General features: G+C 39.6%; 2 protein-coding genes and 1 long non-coding RNA gene across 5 annotated transcripts in view; 2 read left to right on the forward strand and 1 right to left on the reverse strand.

The window, feature by feature from the left end:
• Positions 1 to 11483, reverse strand: part of SCN11A (sodium voltage-gated channel alpha subunit 11) — a 173996-nt gene extending 162513 nt beyond the window's left edge. The window contains exon 1 of the mRNA XM_032270699.1: positions 11348 to 11483. The gene's annotated coding sequence lies outside the window, so the exon portion shown is untranslated. The remainder of the gene's footprint in view (positions 1 to 11347) is intronic.
• Positions 134 to 7777, forward strand: LOC116544495. Its single transcript, XR_004265930.1, has 3 exons — positions 134 to 228; positions 1099 to 1103; positions 7757 to 7777. It is a non-coding gene; the product is annotated as an uncharacterized LOC116544495 (long non-coding RNA).
• WDR48 (WD repeat domain 48) overlaps positions 11475 to 21879 on the forward strand; it is a 44730-nt gene continuing 34325 nt past the window's right edge. For all 3 annotated transcript variants that reach the window (XM_032270728.1, XM_032270746.1, XM_032270718.1), the window contains exon 1: positions 11475 to 11561. In XM_032270728.1, the coding sequence (XP_032126619.1) occupies positions 11514 to 11561 (48 nt within the window). In that variant the 5' untranslated portion in view covers positions 11475 to 11513. The remainder of the gene's footprint in view (positions 11562 to 21879) is intronic.

Here is a 21879-nt window from a genome sequence, read left to right on the forward strand (position 1 = left end):
AAAGGAAATCAGTATATTGAAGAGATAGCTGTACTCTCATGTTTATTGCAGCTCTCTTCATTATGGCCAAGATTTGGAATCAACCTAAGTTTTCATCAACAGACAAGTGGATAAAGAAAATGTGGCACATGTATACAATGGAGTACTATTCAGCCACAAAAAGAAATGAGATTGTGTCATTTGCAACAACATGGATGAAAATGGAGGACATAATGTTAAGTGAACTAAGTCAGACATGGAAAAACAAACTTTGCTTGTTATTACCAATTCGTGAGAACTAAAAATTAAAACAATTGAACTCATGGAGATAAAGTTGCCAAAAGCTGTGAAGGGTTGTGGTGGGGTTGGGGGAAGTAGGGATCATTAATGGGCACAAAAATATAGTTAGATGGAATGAATATGACCTAGTATTTGATAGCACAAGAAGGTGACTACAGTCAATTATAATTTGTTGCACACTTTAGAATAACTAAGTGAGTACAATTGGAATGTTTGTAACACAAAGAAATGATGAATGTTTGAGGTAATAGATACCCCATTTACCCTGATGTGATTATTGCCATTGTATGCCTCTGACAAAATATCTCATGTATCTCATAAATATATATACACCTACTATGTACCCATAAAATTAAAAATAAAAAAATTAAAGTGTACAGGAGGATGTGCTTAAGTTATATGCAAACACGATCCCATTTTACATCAGAGACTTGAGCATACAGAGGAGGTCCTGGAGGTCTAATCCCCATAGATATTGATGAATAACTGTACTTATAATGGGGGATAGAAATGAGAATGGGAGTCAAAAATAAAGAAGGATGTTAAACTTTTCATATTATCTAGGAGTTACAGCAGAAGTCTTTAAAGCTGAGAACAATGTAATAGTTGTCAAGGCTTCTTACATTTTGAATAAAGAAACCAATATTTTCATACAGAAAATGCTAAAAAGACTGTTAAAGGAATTCTGCTAGGACAAGCCTCCTAGCAATTTTGCAAAAGCAGGCAAAGAATTAAATGGTAGATTGAAGAGGATGGTGGTAAGAATACCTTTGTGAGAGTTGTGACGGTGCTGTGATATTTCCAATCCCCGTGAGGAAGAGAAGGTATATTAATTATCTATTGTTGCATAGCAAATTATTCCGCAACTTAGCCACTTAAAACAATAATAAATATTTATTGTTTCACAGAGTTTCTGTAGCTCAGGAATTCAGGAGAAGTTTAGTTGGTTGGTTGTTGCTCAGAGTTTCATGAGATTGCAGTCAAGACGTTATCTGATTAGTCAAGCTGAGGTTACATGCATATACTTTAAGTATAAAAGTGAGTAACTATCCTCATTATATAGTGAGAGTATTGCTCACCACAACCAACACACATATAGTAAGGAATTCTACGCACATAGAAAGAGGGCTTAGATGACAGAAAAGCAGAAAATAAAACCACAAAAATGTCAAACACAAAGTCATCTCTTTGGTTGCCCAACACCAATATAACCATTTCTTCCAATGTTTACATTTCAAAAAAGTATTGCCACTTAAAATATTGCAATTTTCCTTTATACAATCAAAGACGCACTCACATTGTCACTCTCCAAGGAAGTCAATCCAATGTGTCATCAGTTACCACATCCATCAACCCATTTCTAAGTCTAGAACCATCCATCACCAAGTCTGGTTGGTGGTCATTCCTCTTCAAGTTCTGTACTGATTTCATATCCACATTCTGATACTTACGGACTAAATAATGAATTTTACAACAGTATCACACCCTATATACAATAGTGAAGTATAAAGGCTAAAGAAAGAAAATAAAAGTGAAAACACATAAAAGAATACATGAAACATCAAAAAAACAAAAACAAGATGTCAGCTCTTATTTCTTCCCCTGATAATGTGGCCTTCCCACCATTTATGACTTCCTATCTCTATCAGCAATTCCATGTTCCTTTTACTTTCAGCCAGTACCTTCATTCTAAGAGACCCAAGTATTCAGTAGATCTATCTGTTTAAAGGTATAACAACAAACCTATTTTTTGCTTGATGATAACTTTAATCACATTGATCAATACCATAACCTTCTTTCTCTCTTTCACCTTTTTCTCTTGCTTATCCAATGACAGAAGATATAGAAAATGGTCAGATGGCAGTCTCAGCCCCAAATAAAAGGAACCATTGTTTAGCCCTTGCTGGGGCTTTCTTTAGAAATCAAACTCTCAACTCCTTTCTTTAGAAACAAACCTCTACACCTCCAAAGCCCAGAACTTCAGAGAATGGAAATCTAAAAAAAAAATAGTTTTAAGTGGGTCATTAGGTATAATATCCCTTTGTTTCTAAATCTATTTATGTTGGCTATGGCAGTGTGGTGGCTTTAAAATATATCCACAAACACACAATGAGCCCTCTCCTGCATACTCCTGGGAACTACGCTGTCATGGCATGGTACTGTTTTGGGTAAGAAGCTATTGCTGAAGTACATCCTGCCCCAGGAGCCAATGGCCCCTATGTCTCCAATATCCCTGGGGCCCTGCAGTCACTCCACCATGCCCATACAGAAGACTCAGTGCTGATATCCCAGCCAGACCTAGTAGTAGAACCGTGACTCTAGCACTAAAACCCACATAGCATAAGCTCCAGGAAGCAGGTAGTCCAGCACAGTAAAGAAGTCACCCTCAGGGGTTGGGGAGCCAGTGTGCATGCCCAGCTACCTGGTACCCACTGCTGCCAGCAACCCTACCCCCTCCAGGGATGAAGCTCCCTTATACGTAGGCACCCCTAGAGATCAAAGATCAGCTCACCTAGAGGCTGCCACTACTGGAGACCCTGTCCCCTTCCAGTGGCAGAGCTACCATGTACCTCAAAAAGTCCCAAGGGACCAAGGATCTGCCCACCTACCACCCACTGGTGCCAGCAACCCTGCCCCATCCAGTGGTGGAGATACAGCATGTGTATATCTCTCCAAGGGACAGAGGACTGGTCTACTCAGCACCTACCACCTCTGCCAACCCCACCCCCTCCAGAGGTAGAGATATCACATGGTGTATTCTTCAGGGACTGAGGACCAACCCACCTGGTGCCCACCTTAGCTGGCAATGGTACTGCTGTTCCAGGCAAGCACCTTCCCATAATCCAAGAACTGGCCACCAATGAACACTTACCACCAGCAAAACTACATGATTGCCTCCACAAATATCTACAGTCTATGACACTGTGGCACTCAAATGCTGCTGATGCTGTTAAAATCACACGGAGACTACGTAGTTGTTATTGCTTCTCAGCCTTTTGCCTAAGAGCAAATGTGGAGACTACATTACTGCACCCACTCAGAACCAAAGCCAAAGCACCCTAAGCAATCATTACTATAGGTCACAACTACAGGAAAAAAGTCTCTCCCAGTGAAAGCTACTCCATGAAATTGGAAGAGGTGACTGTTTCACCAGATTCACAGATATCAACATAGGAACACAAGAAACATAGGAACACAAAAAACATAAGAAAATAAGGAAACACAACACTGTCAAAGGAACACAATAATTCCCCAGTAACACATTCCACAAAAGGAAAGCTAACAGATGCCTAAAAAGGAATGGAAACTAACGAACCTCAGTAAGATACAGGATAAGTACAGACACTTAAATGAAATCAGGAAAACATTAATGCTCTGAATGAGAAATTCAACAACAAAATGTATATTATTTTTTAAAAGAACCAAACAAATCTTGATGCTAAAAAAATCCACAAATAAAATAAAAAAGACAATAGAGATCTTCAACAATAGATCAAGAAGAAAAAAATAATTTCTGAACTTGAAGACAGGTCTTTTGAAATAACCCAGTCAGACTAAAAATAGAAAAAATAATTTAAAAAGAATAAAGAAAGCCTACAGTCTTAAAGGAGACTATTAAGCAAACAAATATTCACATTCCGGATGTTTTAGAAGGAAAGGAGATGAAAAAGGAATAGAAAATCTATTTGATAAAATAATCACTGAAACCTTTTTAAGACTTTGGAGACATATGGACATTTACATCCAGGAAGCTAAAAAGTCTCCAAATATAGTCAACCCAAAAAGGTCTCTAAAGCACATTATAATAAAACTGTCAAAAGTCAAAGACAAGGAGAGAATTTTTTAAAACAGCAAGAAAAAAATTTCAAATCACATACATGAAACTCCCCATTAGACTAACATAATTTTTCTCAGCAGAAACTTTACATGCCAGGAGAGAATGAGATGATATATTCAAAGTGTTGTAAGAAAAAAACTGCCAAGCAAGAATATCAAACCCAATAAAGCTATCCTTCAGAAATGAAGAAGAAATAAAATTTTCCCAAACTAAAACTGAAGAAATTCATCACCACTAGAGCATCATTACAAGAAATACTTAAGGGAGTACTACATCTGGAAGCAAAAGGATAACTACCGCCACGAAAACACAAACGTACAAAACTCACTGGTTGAAAAGATACACAAATGAGAAAGAAAAATAAATCAAACCTTATCACTGCAAAGATAAATGATTAGAGGGAGAAAAGAACAAAGAATTACAAAACAACTAGAAAACAATATGACAGGAATAAAATATCATATTTTAACAACAACCTTGAATGCAAATAAATTAAATTTCCCAATTAAATAATATAGACTGGCTGAAGGGATTAAAAAATAAGACCCAGGCTGGGCACAGTGGCTCACGCCTGTAATCCCAGCACTTTGGGAGGCTGAGGTGGGAGTATCACTTAAAGTCAGGAGTTTGAGACAAGCCTGGCCAACATGGTGAAATCCTGTCTCTACTAAAAATACTAAAATTAGCCAGACGTGGTGGCAGGTGCCTGCAGTCCCGGTTACTCAGGAGACCAAGGCAGGAGAATCGCTTGAACCCAGGAGGTGGAGGTTGCAGTGAGCCAAGATTGTGCCACTGCACTCCAGCCTGAGTCACAGAGCAAGACTCCGTCTCTAAAAATAGATATAAACAAACCAAGAGCCAACTATATGCTGCCTGTAAGAAACTCACTTCACCTACAAAGACATACATAGACTGAAAGTAAAAAAATATAAGAAAAAAAATTCCAGTGAAATTTCTTGCTGGGCACAGTGGCTCCCAAAGCAAAAATGAACAAATGGGATCACATCAAGTTAAAAAACTTCTGCACAGCAAAGGAAACAATCAACAAAGTGAAGATACAACACACAGAATGGGAGAAAAATGTTAGCAAACTATCCATCTAACAAGAGGTTAATAACCAGAATATATAAGGAGCTCAAACAATTCTACAGGAAAAAAATCTAATAATCTGATTAAGAAATGAGAAAAGATCTTAATAGACATTTATCAAAAGAATACATACAAATGGCAAACAGGGATGTGAAAAAGCGCTCAACATCATTAATTATCAGAGAAATGCAAATCAAAACTACAATGAGATATTATCTCACCCCCATTAAAATGGCTTTTATCCAAAAGTTAGGCAATAACAAATGCTAGCGAGGATGTGGAGAAAAGAGAACCCTCATATACTGTTGGTAAGAAGGCACATTAGTACAACCATTATGGAGAATCATTTAGCGGTTTCAAAAAACTAAAAACAGAGCATAGGATCCAGCAATCCCACTGCTGGGTATAAACCCAAAAGAAATAAAATCAGTACATCAAAGAGACATTTGCACTCCCATGTTTGTTGTAGTACTGTTCACAATAGCCAAGATTTGGAAGCAATCTACGTATCCATAAACAGATGAATGGATAAAGAAAATGTGATACTTATACACAATGAAGTACTATACAGCCAAAAAAAAAATAATAACAGAATCCTGTCATTTGCAATGACATGGGTGGAACTGGAGGTCATTATATTAAGTGAAATAAACCAGGCAAAGAAAGAAAACATCACATGTTCCCACTTATTTGTGGGATCTAAAAATCAAAGCAATTGAAATCATGAATATACAGAATGGTTACCAGAGGGTGAGAAGGGAAGCTGGGGGTGGGGTGGGGGGGATGGAGATGGCTAATTCGTACAAAAATATTAGAAAGAATGAATAAGATGGTATTTGATAGCACAACAGGGGGACTATAGTCAACAATACTTTAATTGTACATTTAAAAATAGTTCAAAGAGTATAATTGGATTGCTTGTAATAAAAAGAATAATGCTTGAGGAGATGGATACCCAATTTTCCATGATATGATTACCATGTACTGCATGCTTGTACCAAAAGATTTCATATATCCCATAAAGGTATACACCTACTATGTACTCACAAAAATTAAAAATTAAAAAAAATTTAAATTCCAAATGTAAATGCAAACAGACACCAAAAACGAGGTCTTGCTCTGTCACCCAAACTGGAGTTCAATGATGTGATTTCTGCTCACTGCAGCCACCACCTCCTAGGCTCAAGCAATCTTCCCACTTTAGCCTCCTGAGTAGCTAGGACTACAGTTATGCACAGCCAGTTAATTTTCGTATTTGTTGGTAAAGACTGGGTTTTCCCATGTTGCCCTGGTTGGTCTCAAACTCTCTGGTTAGTCTCAAACACCCAGCCTCCCAAAGTGCTGGGATTATAGGTATGAGCCATTGCACCCAGCTCCCCCCATCCCTTTTTTTAAGACTGGGTCTTGCTGTGTCTCCCAGGCTGTGCAGTGACTATTCACAGGCACAATCACAGTATACTGCAGGCCTCAAACTCCTGGGCTTAAGCAATCATCCTATCTTAGCCTTCCAAGTAGCTGGGACTACAGGCATGTACCACCATGCCTGGGAATTAACTGATTTTTAACAAAGTCCAATAGCATATTTGGAAAAGAACAATTTCTTCAATAAATGGTGCTGGGAAAACTGACTACCCACATGAAAAAGAAAGAAATGAGGCTCCCTACCTCTCATCCTATAAAAAAATCAACACAAAATGGATTAAAAACCTAAATATAAAATGCATTGAAACTACTAGAAGATAATACAGAAGAAATGCTTCAGGAATTGGCCTTGGCAGAGATTTTATGGCTAAGCCCTCAAAAGCACAGGCAACAAAAACAAATGTAGACAAATTGGATTATGTCAAACCAAAAAGCTTCTGCACAGAAATGGAAACAATCAATAGAGGAATGAAACAACCTACAGATGAGATAAAATACTGGCAAAGTATTCATCCAACAAAGAATTAATATCCAGAAAGTACAAAAAACTCAACTCAATAGCAAAAAAAAACAAATACTTTTAAAATGGGCAAATGATCTGAATACACATTTCTCAAAATAAGACATATAAATGACCAACAAATACATGAAAAAAATGTTCAACATCACTAATCATCAGGGAAATGCAAATCAAAACCACAATGAATTATCATCTCACTACAGTTAGAATGGCTATTATGAAAAAGACAGAAACAAATCCAGAGGGCAAGGGTGCAGAGAAAGGGAAACTCATACACTGTTCATAGGAATGTAAATTAGTACAACCATTATGGAAAACATTGTGTGGATTTCTCAAAAAACTACAACTACCATATGATCCAGCAATCCCACTACTACCCAAAGAATAGAAAATCAGTATGTCAAAGAGATATGTGTGCTCCCATAGTTACTGCAGCACTATTCACAGCAGCCAAGATATGGAGTCAACCTAAGTATCCATCAAAAGAATGGATAAAGAAAATGTGGTACATATACAAAATGAAATACTATTCAGCCATTAAAAATATGAAATTCTGTTATTTGCAGCAACATGGATAGCACTGGAGGTCATTAAATTAAAGAAGCCAGGCACAGAAAGATAAATACTGCATGTTCTCACCAATATGTGAAAGAAAAATAAGTTAATCTCAGAGAAGTAGGGAATAGAATAGTGGAACTAGTGGCTGAGAAGGGTGAAGGAGAGGATACTATAGAGAGAGGTTGGTTAACACATATAAAATTACAGCTAGGTAGAAGGAATAATTTTTGGTGCTCTATAACACTGCAGGATGACTATGGTTAACAATAATTTATTACATATTTTCAAACAGCTAAAAGAGTGGATATCGAATTTTCCCAAAACAATTATTACAGACAGGTATCAAATACTATACCCCATATATATGTACAATTATTATGTGTCAATTAAAAATATATCTACAAATTTATTGACACTTCTTTCATAAAAAAGGAGTCATCTAATCCCCTCTCCTTAGACACCGATAACCTTAGTAATAAGTTCTAATAAATTGACTGTGGCTTAACATGATACTGTATGATTTCCACTGTGAATTTAGAAAAAGCATTATCACTTCCAACCAGATTTTTCTTCTTTGGGATGCTCATCCTTGGAACCCAGTTAGCATATTGTAAGGAACCAAACAGTGCTGTGGAAAGATTATGAGCAGGTGTTCTGGCCACAGCTTCAGCTAAAGACTAGGCCAACACCAGTATCAGTCACCAGACATGTAAGAGAAGGAGTCTTCAGATGATTCCGGCCCCAATCTTTTGGCTGACGCAGCTGATGTAAAGTGGATAGTGGAACAGAGAAAATCTGTTCCCACCAAGCTCTGCATAAATTACAGATTTGTAAGCAAAGTAACTGTTTTAAACCATTACATTTTGCGGGTAAACAGCAATAAATAAAAGGAATAGGAAAAAAGAGGGCTGAATATTGGACACTAGTTCAGAGCATATACTGCATCCTACAGGAAAATATCAAAAAGGGCTATCTCCCAGAAGGCACCATAACTAAGTCTTCAATGTATCTTCAATAAGATACTTCTTGGTGATGGAGTACACAATTAGTCCAATAAATTCCATGGGCAAAAGCCCAATGCATTAGCTCTTTCCTTGAGTGAATTTCTTGGTCGAAAGCAATAGAGCATTAGAGAAAATGATAGGATCTAAAGCACTGAGTAAGTCCCTAGACGGTGGTGTCAGCGGAAATACAACAAGCAGGGGAAGGAAATCCCAATTTAAAATAAAGATATTTCAGAGAGGACAAATAAGAACTCCCTCAATGATGACGGAGGGCCAATGGCCAATGGCACAGACTTGCCTACATGTGGTTGGTTATACTCCTAGAGCATGGCGTATATGAAAACTAGGAATTGGTTACTGCTCCTGAACACCCAGCAGTGGCTTGGAGATCCCATGCACACCTCGAATCTTGTTACCATTGCCATTGATTTCATGATTCTACTGAGCAGGCAGTGAGGCTGTTTCATCACAAAGCAGTTCATTTCATCCATATGAGTCTTAAGATTTATTCTCAGAGGTCCGTCACTGTATCCCTTCTGGAGTCTTCCTTGTCACCAGTTTTCCAATCTCGCTCTTTCCATGTCCTTGACAAACTGGCCAAAAAGTTAACCTCTGACCCTGAATTAACCATTTCTGCTTTAAGCCAAAGTGAACATCAAAACATACTGGTGAAAATTCTACCCACTAAAAGAACTTCACTACTTCGGTATTCTTCGGGTCCAAAGAAGGACTATAACATAACGATCAATTTCTAGCAAGTATCAGCATATGGTACAGAGCAACATGTATTTGCACATCATAGGTGCTCAATAGATACTTAAAATAATTTTTAAAATATAGCTTCCTATTGGTCTAAAAGACCCTGCTGGGTATGGCCTCTGCATACTCCTTTCACTTCTCTGTACTCTAAGCCTTGATCCTCCGTTCCTGCAATGTTCCATGCTCTCTACCTTCCTGTAATGTTCCATGCTGTCTCCTGCTACCAGATCTTTGCTTGGACTGTTCACTCTCCTTGCTTAGTTAACTCCATCCTTTAGATCTTGACTCAGGATACTTCCTGTCTTACAATCATCTTTCTTCAGACTACTTATCTCTGCATTAATTTCTGTCTCATCTTGGGACTCTAAGTTCTATGATTACATACACTCACCACTGATTCTCCAACACCTAACATAGTGCCTGACATATGAGGTGCTAAATATTTTGTTGAATGAATTAATACATGAATCAGTGAATGAATGAGGCTGTAATGATGCAGTAATTTACCTATAAGTTATCACTGCCGGTTTTGCTTAAGAAGCTTTCTGCCATCACAATTTTTTTTCCTCTAATTCACATTTCTTTATTAAGAAAACGCATTTGTCAAGACAACTTTTGTATATACTAGCATTACTTATATACTGGCACTATGCAACAGAAATATGTGACCACATATGCAATTTTAAATATTAATATCCATGTTACAAAATTTAGTAATAATATATATTATTTAGCCTAATATACCCCCAAACATTATCATTTCAACATGAAATCAATACAAACATTATTAATGAGATAGTTCATTTTCTTCAAACTTGTCTTTGAAATTTGGGGGTAGTTTACAATTATATATCTTAATTGAAACTAGCTATATTTCAAGTGCTCAAGAGCCACAGATGACGAGCGGATGGATACCACATCATGTGCTATATCCCACAGTGTAGTTCTACAGATTCACTTTCACTAGGGAGGGTCTCATCACCCTCAGCTCCTATAATTATTGTCAGGAAAACCACCTGAAGTCAAACTTTCACCCAGACGGGCCTAACTATTCCAGTATGAGATGATTTACACCAGACCTGGGTTTTCAGTTCAGGGTTTGGAACTGAGTTGTCTCTGGGAACTATTTTAACTGGTGTTAGCCTTTTCACCTTCCTGTAACTTTTTTTTTTTTTTTTTGAACTTTTAAGTTCAGGGATACAAGTGCAGGTTTATTATACAGGTAAACTTGTGTCAGGCGAGTTTGTTGTACAGACTATTTCGTCACCCAGGTATTAAGCCTGGTACGCAATAGCTATTATTCCTGATGCTCGCCTTCCTCCCACCCTCCACCCTCCGAAAGGCCCCAGTGTGCGTTGTTCCCCTCTTTGTGTCCATGTGTTCTCATCATTTAGCTCCCACTTATAAGCGAGAACATGCGGTATTCGGTTTTCTGTTCCAATAGCCTCCAACTCCATCTTGTCCTTGCAAAAGACATGATCATGTTCTTTTTTATGGCTGCAGCTTTTAATCTTTTAATTTAAATGGATTCTTTGCTCCTCCTGAAGATGGAGGCCAGCTCCCTTGCAAGGGCTTCTATTTCTCCCTCTTTGAGGCCAAGATACAATTTCCGCATTTTTAGGTACTTAATAGTAAATCAGTTGGTTCCCCTGCCTGCCAAGGAAAAGTCAGGGGGCTGTGCAGCGCCATGTCTAGCACTGTTAACTCTTTCAGCGCTTTCGTTTCGCTTGGGCCTCTGGGGGAGCACTCGGAAAATAGCACAGGCCAGGGTCTAGGGCCACACAGAACTGGATTCGGATTTGCTCCCTCAGCCCTGAAAAGTGGCTCTCTCCCCATCAGCATTATTTGCACAACGGTTTTGTTTTTGGGTGCATCTACCTCACCACACGCCGGCCACAGAGCAACAAACAGCAAGCACCTAGGCAACACTCGGCCCGTCTACTCTTTCAGCCCCGTCACGAACCCTTGGCCAACGGGAAAGGGGCAGGACATCCGCCCGGTCTGAGCCACCTCCGGAAGTGACGTCGGAGTGTCAACATGCAAGATGGCGGCCCATCACCGGCAGAACACGGCAGGGCGGAGGAAAGTGCAGGTATGGAAGCCTGGTTCCTCGGCCTTCCGGACGCGGCAGGCAGCTCCGGGCCCATTCCACCTAGCAGGTGCCCGGGGCCGCGGCTGGCTGGAGTAGCGGCATGGGGCGAACGGGGCGGGGCGCGGCCGGCCGCGAGGGGTGGGGCCGCGGCGCTAACGGCTCGGGGAAGGGGCGGGGGTCGGCCTACTTGTCCCTGGGGGCCCAGGCCCGGGACCCTCGCGGGTGGCAATCTGAGCCCAATATTGCTGGTCGCCGCTCTTCTGTGGGAATAGACTTGCGGAGTCGGGATAGGCTCGTTCCCCGCCCACCTGCCACCCCCTTCCCCTGCTTTTCTCCAAGGCGCTCTGCCGTCGCGGCGTCCGAGCGGAGGCCTCCAGGGGTTTCCCGGGGGATGGGCGTCGGAGGAGTGAGTGGCCTGTGCGGGGGCGTGGCGAGTTGGCGGAGCGCCAACCGCCCTGCGGGGTTTCTGCAGTGGATTCTGCACCTGGGAGCCCCCCCGGCCCTCGCTTATGTTGGACTTGTCCTTTGGGTAGGTGGGAATGCCATGAGAATGTGCGTGGGGAAATTATAATTTTAATTGTTTTGGAATTTAAGTTCGTCTTCACCATTTCTTCATCTTCAGTGTGCATCGCTGAATCTTTATTGTTTGTATAATTTGTTGTACATGTGGTAAAGAGTTGTCTGATCCTACCGTGTGTGCCTTGTGCCTTAATGCCTTTGTGAGTTCACTTTTGTTTGGGGGTACGCTGAAGAGTTATTGCCACTTAATGTTTTCAGTGATGCATGAAATAGAAGCCCTATTACAGGTGTTTTCCTGCAGGTGTATTGTATGTAGTAGTGGCAGTTTGGCACTTAGATTGCCCCCCCGTGTAGGAATAAGTAACACCTAGGCTTTTTTTTTTTTTTTTTTTAAATAAAACAGCATTATTGGAGTTCTGCAGATTGAAATCAAGTGTCAGATAAAGGGGTCCTTCAGTAAGGTAATCCCAGCAGAAAGTGGTAGGCCATAAAGTCTTCTGAGTAATTCATATCTTGGTTATATTGATCGCTACAGTTGATCAGTACAGTGTCTTAAGCACTCACTAGATGTTTGTTGAATTGAGTGAAATTAATAAGAGTCTAAACTCACCCTGTTAGGTGAGGTTTTCAGTGCATTAGTGAGAATTTAAGTATCACCAGCATCCAGAGCGGGTAGCGAGAGTGTCTCCTAGGGAACTGAAATATAACTCAAAATTGTAATCTGATTGTACGATAGATTCTATGGTGATATACTCCTTAGGGGAGTAAGGGTAGTTAATCAGCCCTGTCAGTTTATTGCTTTAAGACTTAAAAGTCCTATTACTGCAGTGTTTTCCCTGCTTCCTCCTTCCCAGGCCTGCCCACTCCCAAAATACGTGCAATAAAGTATATATATTTTAAAAAGACTTACAAGGCAATTGCACTAGTATGGACTGGGGAGAATGTAAATTAACTGCAGCAGGTTTGGAAAAACCATGTTTTAATAGGCTGAATGTGAGCTAGTGCACACAGAATGAGGCAGGTGATAGATAAGTCTGCCTTTCAGTGGTCAGAGTACAAAATTAGAGGTTGGTGTTCTGCACTTAGGACCTTGTTCTTCATAGGTAGCAATCAGATTGGTGAACTGACTTGAAATCATTTCCTATGAAGAATTTTTGAAAGGGCTGTGCAAGATTAACCTGCTGAAGAGAAGATTCAGGGAGCGTTTGAAATTTGTCCCCAAGGTATAGAAGCAGCCTGAGAAGCCACAGGGATTGATTTCATCTGAAACATCATTGTCTGTGAGTATTTTTTAAACTAGTGCGTGTTCACTGTAAACACCCAACAAACAAAAGTATAAATTACTTTTATACTTGGAGTTGCCCTCCATGCTTCCAAGAAAGCTACTGTGGGCAATGTCATGTTTTAATCTTAGACCAGAGTTTATCAGCCTGAGCATTCTTGACATTTTCGTCTGGATAGTTCTTCGTTGTGTCTGAGGGAGGGAGCTGTCCTGTGCATCTCAAGTTGTTTAGGATCATCCCTTGGTTCTACCAACTAGATGTAGTAGCATCTCCCCAGTTGTAACAACTAAAAATGTCTCCAGACATTTTCAAATGTTCCCTCAAGGGCAAAATTGCCTCTGGTTGAGAACCACTGTTCTGTACCTCTTCCTGTTTGTGTACCCGACTTAATGTGATTTTGAATTTTTTTTTTTTTTTTTTTGCTATAAATGGAGCCATAGTATTCACTGTTTTGTGTCTTGCTTTGTCAAATTTTTAACTAATCCCCTTTGGCCCAGAATTCCTTATCTAAAAATATATTCTACAAAATTGCATATGCATATATCTATCCCTGCTTATGCAAGGGTGTTGTGTGAAGCCATTCTTGAATTGCTATGAAGAAATACCTCAGACTGGGTAATTTATAAAGAAAAGAGGCATAATTGGCTCACAGTTCTGCAGGCTTTACAATAAGTATGGTGCTGGATCTGCCGTCTTCCAGGGAGACCTCAGAGAGAGTGAGTCAAAAAAGCAAGTCAACATGGCATGGTCCCGTTTCCACAAAGGGAAATGCATTTTAAAAGTCTGAAAGGGTAATAGCAGTGATTATCCCTTTGGGAATAGATTGTATGATTATAAATAAGACAGGACATGGGATATCTTTTAGTTTGAAATATACACACCTTTGTATTTTTGAACTTTTTACCACATTATTTACTCTTACAAATCAAAAAGAAAACTCATTTTGGAAAAAGCATATATGGGTACTTGGAGTAAATATACATTGTCCTGACTGTGCCTCAGACCAAGAGACAGTATCCCCGAGTTCCTTGTCAAGTTGTAGACCAAGATGAACCCTTGAGACTTAAAATGCTGCTAAATAATTAGTAGAGGCCGGGCGTGGTGGCTCATGCCTGTAATCCCAGCACTTTGGGAGGCTGAGGTGGGCAGTACCCATATATGGGTACTTGGAGTAAATATGCTTTGTCCTGACTGTGTCTCAGACCAAGAGACAGTATCCCCAAGTTCCTTGTCAAGTTGTAGACCAAGACGAACCCTTGAGACTTAAAATGCTGCTAAATAATTAGTGGAGGCCAGGCGTGGTGGCTCATGCCTGTAATCCCAGCACTTCGGGAGGCTGAGGTGGGCGGATCACTTGAGGTCAGGAGTTTGAGACCAGCCTGGCCAACATGTTGAACTCCTGTCTCTACTAAGAATACAAAAATTATCCAGCGTGGTGCCGTGTGCCTGTAATCCCAGCTACTCAGGGGGCTGAGGCAGGAGAATCGCTTGAACCCAGGAGGTAGAGTTAATGGGCTGAGAGCAATGGGCCGAGACTGTACCACTGCACTGGGCAACAGAGTGAGATGCCGTCTCAAAAACAAAATAATAATTACTTTAAAAAATCATTGGAGAGGGGTCCAAACATACTGCATATTAATTATAGATATAATTTTAAATGAGTCCATGTCCTACCACCTTCAATTTCTAAGAAAACTGGAGATGTGAGGGAAGAGGGATGGATTTGTGACTGTCAGAAACATAATCAAATATGTGAGTTCAGCTATATGATGCAGCTTTTTCTCCAGTAACCAAGATATCAAAGCAAGTCTCTTCACTCCATGGCAGTCCCTTAGGGTTATGATTTTCCAACAACCTGATCTGTCGATTGGCTCTCTCTGCCTCCATTTTTCCTCCAGTTATGGCCTCTTCCTTCACTTGCTTCACGGTGCTTGGGGAGAAGCTGGACTGGTTTAGTTACTCTGGTAGGCAGAGTGAGCTCTCCCCAAAAAGTTTATGCCCTAATCCCTTGCAAATATGTTATGTTACATGATAATGTAACATGTTAATCCCTTGAAAATATGTTATGTTACATGATAAATGGGATTTTGCAAATGTTATGAGGTTACAGACTTGAAAAATAAGGGGATTATCCCAGTGGACCTATTCTAATCATATGTGTCCTTTAAAACAGAGGACTTTCTCTAGCTGGAGGCGGAAGTCAGAGAGATGTGGTGAGAGAGAGATTTGAGTTGTAAGAAGGACCCAACTCTCATTGCGGGACAGGGCCACTGGAAAGCATGTGAAGGAAAGCAGGCAGCCTCCAGGAGCAAAGATGGGCCCTTGGCTGACAGCCAGCAAGGAAACAAAATAGGGACCTTAGGGCCTACGACTGCAAGGAACTGAATTTGTCCAGCAACCTGAATGAGCTTGAAAGCAGACTCTTTCTAGAGCCCCAAGTAAGGAAGGAACACAGGTCTGCTGACCCTTGTCAGTTTTGGCCTTGTGAGACCTCATGCAGGGGACTCATTTAAGCTGTTTGGACTTCTGACCTTCGGAATTGAAATAATAAATGGAATTATTATTTAAAAGCCACTAAATTTTTGGTAATTTGTTACGACAGCAATAGAAGACCAATGTGATTACTTTCAAATAAAATGATGAACAAGGAACGATATGTTTTTCTCATGATTGTGTCTACCCTCTGGCACACTACCAATAATAAGTTCGAAAGGCCGAGACAGATCGTATGATACAGTGGATTATCTTCACTGTTTGTTTTGTTTGTTTGTTTGGGGGTCCCAGATAATTGTTGGAGAAATTAAACAATGCTTACTGAGTTGGCTGCAAATGTTACAGTGTAACTTAACTGGATACTTGCTGCTGGGAACTACTCTATTATTTTTCTCCCTGTTAGAGTCCCTTTGATTGACTCGTTCAAAATGCATATTTTCTACTGAAGACTTTCCCATTCCCTTGCAAAGCTCATGTATTACCCTTCTCCCGTTTTTTAAAGTGAATCAAGGTATTTCGCTGTGAATCCAGATCTTCTTTGCCTTAGCCTATACTCTTGACTCTCTAAATGAAGTTCTCCCATGACTTTGTTCATTCAGTTATTGCTTCTCTCTCTAGTACCTTCTACTTTTATCTTTCCTTTACTCCCATCTCTTCTGCCTGAAAAAGCTTGCCTATACCTTGGGGGGAAAATACTTTCCTTAATTTGCTGTCACTTCTAGTTATGCTCTTTCCCCAACTAAATGAAAGCTCCAAGAGGACTTTTGTGCCCACTGCCATATCCTCAGCATTTAGAATAGTGCCTGGCAACAAGTGGGTGCCTAGTCAATATTCATTGAAAGAATTAAATCCCATTCTCCTCTATTTTTCTATAGCCAGACATTTAAATTTTTTCCCTGTACTTTAATGGATGCATAACAAGTTTTTAATGTGACATGTCTTGAAACATATCAGTGTATATAATTTAATTCTTTAATGACCACATAGAATGGATGAACCATAATTTGTCTAGCCATTTCTTTATTGAAGATATTGCTTTGATTTTTTCCCATCACACTGTAATTTGCTTTGAAAAAACCTCCAGAGTTATAAAATTTTAAAGGAAGTGTTACAAAAATAAATGAAATGACAAAGATAGATAATGCAGAATGCATAAGAGATGAGCGATCAGTTTGAAAGTTCCAGTATCTGACTCATTTCAGTTCAAGAAAGAGCAAAGAAAACAGAGATGATGATTAATAATGGATACAAGAAAATTTCCCAGAGCTTAAATGCCACAAATTTCTAGATTGAAAGAGCTTTCTAAATGTGCAGCAAAATTGATAGAAAAACCAAATCAAGAAATGTCACAACACCAAGGAAAAAGAAAAATGTTAAAAGCTTGGGGAAGGAGGCGACAAGGGAGTGGAGGAGAGAATGAAAATAGGATCCCTTTAAAGCTGAATGAAACAGAATGGCATTGAAATCGGTGGCAACATTGGATGCTAGAGGAACTCACAGCAGTGCTTTCAAGAGTTGAGAGAATTGCTAAATCAAGTATAAATGTGGAGGTAAGACCTTTTCAGGCATGCAAGGACCAAGTTGCCTCCCATGTGCCTTTTCTTATATTACTTTCTTAAGGTATTGGGGGTGTACTTCAGCAAAACTGTGGAGTGAACGAAGAAAGGAGGAGGCATTGGAAGTCAGGAAACAATAGCTGTAACGCAGAAAAGCAGTGAAGGAAAACACCAAAGGTGACAGCTGTGCCAGCAGACTTAGAGGGCAGTCAGCCTAGATTGTAGTGAGAGGAGGGAGGGTTTGGAAGGGGAAGCCTTCTGAGAAAATGAAGGGGTGCGGGTGAGTTCTGTGGCACAGCAGGTAAAGCAAATTGAAGTTAAAGTGGAGAAAACCATTGAAGAATGAAAGATTAAAACTAAGGAAAACAAAAAGCTCTTTGAGGAAGGAAATGTATTCATAATATAGTACTTAGTGGGCAGCCTTACAGTCACAACAATATGGCACTGATTATTCAATTAAAAATACGGAGATATATACAGATATATATATAAAACAAGAGTAGAGGGAAGAGATATCAAGGGTAGTTTCAGAGCCACATCCTAATTTACAGTAGCATGAGTAAATCGATAAGGTCTAAAATGGATGAGCCAAAAGTTACAAGCAATATTTAGAGAAATGCCATTAACTATCCAGTAGCAACAACTGAGTTGCAGTTAGTTACCTTTAGGGATGAAGACTAGTTGTGGAGAGTCTTATCCAGACAGTAGAGAGACAGTCACTACGATTTGATTTTCTAAATACAGGCAAGAATTACTTTAATAATAAATGATCGAATTTTAAAAACTAAGTAATATACATTCTTTGTAAAGCATTCAGATCACATAAAAAAGACATGAATAGGTGGGAAATCACCATAATCCCATCATTCAGAAATAACAGCTGGTTATTTGTATTTAATTTTTTTATTTTGAGACATTGTCTCACTTTATCACCAGGTTGGAGTGCAGTGGCGTGATCTCAGCTCACTGCAACCTCCGTCTCCTGGGTTCAAGCAATTCTGCCTCAACCTTCCCAGTAGCTGGGACTATGGCATGTGCCACCACACCCGGTTAGTTTTTGTATTTTTAATAAAGGCGGGGTTTCACCATGTTGGCTAGGATGGTCTCAATCTCCTCACCTTGTGATCCACCCCCCTCGGCCTCCCAAAGTGCTGAAGTTACAGGCGTGAGCCACCGTACCTGGCTCCTGGTTATTTTTATATCAGTATATTCTTCAAAACTTGTGTATTTATTCTAAAATATTTAATATTTTGAAACATTTTTATAATAATGGCTATTGTACATTGCTGTGTTGGACTACACATATTTCACTAAAAATATATCATGACTTTCTTCCCATGTTAATCAGTCTAGACCTCCATCAACTTTTTCTTATTCTTTGGAGATGGGATCTCATGCTGTTACCCAGGCTGAAGTACAGTGTTGTCATCATAGCTCACTGCAGCCTCTAGCTCCTGGGCATTTAAGCAGTACTCCCACCTCAGCCTCCTGAAGCACAGAGATTACAGGCATGAGCCACCACACCTGGCCTACCTCAACATTTTAAGTGATTGAATAGTATTCTGTTTTATAGATGTGCGTGCCAGAATTATGCAGCTAGGATACTTCTAACTCTTTTGCATTTTTTTCTTTTGTGTTTTAAAGCACACATTTTTGAAATACCATTGAAGAGTTTGGCCCAGACTGGTTTCCTCGGTAATTACTTTCCACCTAGAATGAGAATTCTGACATTCAGGTTATTCTTTCACTCTTGCCTTAACCAGTCAGATAATCTCCGAGAAGTCTGGATATCAAGATTTAGATATGCTGCATGGTCTCAGTTAAAGGAAATGTGCGCTAGGTTAAGCAGCCCTGGAACCCCAGAGAGAGAGATTGAGACAGACTGAAGTTGACATTGAAGCTAGCTTGGTTCCTGTGGCTTTGGAAAGCCAATTCATGCAATGATATGTATGTCTTTTATATGTCAGACACTATTCTGGGGGCACAGTGGTGGAAGGAACAAGGCCAACAAATCCCTTGCCTTCCTGGAGCTTTTATTCTAATGGAGAAGATACACCAAAAAATATGAATATGGAATATGGTAAGAACTGTTCAATGTAGGGTAAGTGATAGGGTCATAACGCTAGGAGAATGAGATCAGGAAAGGACTTTCCAAGGAGACCTTTCTCCTAAGATCTGAAGAATAAGGGTGAGCTAGACAAGGTGAAAACTGGAGAAAGAATATTCCTATGGAGATCTGAGGGGTGGTGAATCTTCTTGAACCTGGCAACAGTAAATGAGAACATGCTGGAATGGGAAAGAGCTTGATGTGTTTGAGGAACAGAAAGGAGTTTGGAGTGACTGTCATAAAAGAAGCTAGGGGCAGTCAGCTTGAAGTGCGTGTGAGGACATAGGGTTAGAACCAAGCGTTTGAGGAGTTTGGACTTCACATTTTGTGAAAAAACATTAGATTTCAGCAGAGAAGTGTCATGATTTGATTTTTTAAATGCCTCTTATAAGTGATGACTGTATTTTCTGACTTTGGGCCCTGTTAAGATATCCTTATACCCTTATGTTGACATCTCGTTTAAAAAACAAATAGGACCAGGTGTGGTGGCTCACACCTATAACCCCAGTGCTTTGGGAGGCTAAGGTGGGTGGATCATGAGGTCGGGAGATTGAGACCATTCTGGCTAACACAGTGAAACCCTGTCTTTACTAAAAATACAAAAAATTAGTCAGGTGTGGTGGCACGTGCTTTGGTTTCAGCTAAACCAGAGGCTGAGACAGGAGAATTGCTTGAACCCAGGAGGCAAAGGTTGCAGTGAGTCAAGATGGCACCACTGCACTCCAGCCTGGCAACAGTGGGAAACTCTGTCTCAAAAAAATAAATAAATAAAAATTTCAAAATAAACAAAAAAGCCAAGCTGGTTTGATTAGATCTCAGTTACAGTTGATTGTAACCAAAAGACTGGATTAAAACAACATCCTTGTAACTATTTGTGTCTGCAGCCCTGGCCCTTTTAAAGCATTAATTTCTGGAAATTGAATTTTAAAGAACATTTCAAAGAGTTTAAACCTTTAATCAGAAAGTATCCATTTATCCTTAGGGGAAACAAAAATGGCAGTTATTTAAAAAAAATTATTATAGGTAAAGTCATCTCATTTTAATTATGCCTTTGATTATGTGATTTTTGGCTATTTCTTTTTTTTAAAGTTCCTTTTTGTAACTTTGTTTGTCTTTCTGTTGGAAAATTTGACTTTTTCTTATTTTATAAGGAATCTTGTTAAGAGTAAACTTTCTTTCATATTTATTTCATTATTCTCTTCATCTTGCTCATGTTACTTTTTGACATTCAGAAGGTTTAAGAAAATAATAACATTGTGATAAAATTCACATACCATAAAGTGCACCCTTTCAAAGTGTGCAATTCAGTGATTTTTTTTTTTGTTTTTGTACATTCAGAAAATTGTGCATTGGTCACCTAACTCCAGAATATTTAATTACTTTATGTTCATTAGCAATCACTCCCCATTTTCCATTTTTCCCTCCTTCAATCCCCTGGCAATTACTAATCTACTTTCTATGTGGATTTGTCTATTCTAGACATTATGTATAAATAGAGTCATAAAATTATGTGGCCTTTTGTAAAACATGTGGCTTCTTTCACTCGGCATATTTTCAAGGTTCATCCATGTTATAGCATGTGTCAGTACTTCTTTTATGGCTGAATAATATTCCATTGCATGGAGAGGGGTGTGTGTGTGTGTGTGTGTGTGTGTGTGTGTGTGTGTGTGTGTGTGTGTGTGTGGTGTGGGTGTGTGTGTAGTATACACACCACATTTTGTTTATTTTGTCAGTTGATGGACTTTTGAGTTGTTTCTACTTTTGTGCATTATTGTGAATGCCACAATGCTGTGGACATTCTTCTACATGGAAAAGGTTTTGACGTGTTTTTGGCCAGATCACCACTGCTCTTTTCCTTCGTAAAGATTTCCATCTTCCTTGGCGTGTTGGAAGACTTTTCTCTGCCAAGAAACTATGTAAATATTCACCTGTCTTTTAAAAATTGTTTTTATGCTGGCCAGATGCAGTGGCTCATGCCTGTAATCCCAGAACTTTGGGAGGCTGAGGCGGGTGGATCACTGGAGGCCAGGAGTTCAAGACCAGCCTGACAAACATGGTGAAACTGCCATTTCTACTAAAAAAATAAAGATCAGCTGGCCATGGTGGCATACACCTGTAATCTCAGCTACTCAGGAGGCTGAGGCACAAGTATTGCTTGAACCCAGAAGGTAGAGGATGCAGTAAACCAAGATCCTGCCACTATACTCTGGCCTGGGTGACAGAGCGAGACTTTCTCAAAAAATAAAAACAAAAAGTATTTTTATGGTTATTAAATTTCAGTCTTTAATTCATATGAAAATTGATTTTGGTTTAAGATGTGGAGAAAGGATATAATTGTTCCTAATAGAATCACTATAGGT

The sequence above is a fragment of the Sapajus apella genome, unplaced genomic scaffold, assembly GCF_009761245.1.
Source record: "Sapajus apella isolate SASKATOON/1434 unplaced genomic scaffold, GSC_monkey_1.0 scaffold4, whole genome shotgun sequence".
NCBI classification, from domain to species: domain Eukaryota; kingdom Metazoa; phylum Chordata; class Mammalia; order Primates; family Cebidae; genus Sapajus; species Sapajus apella.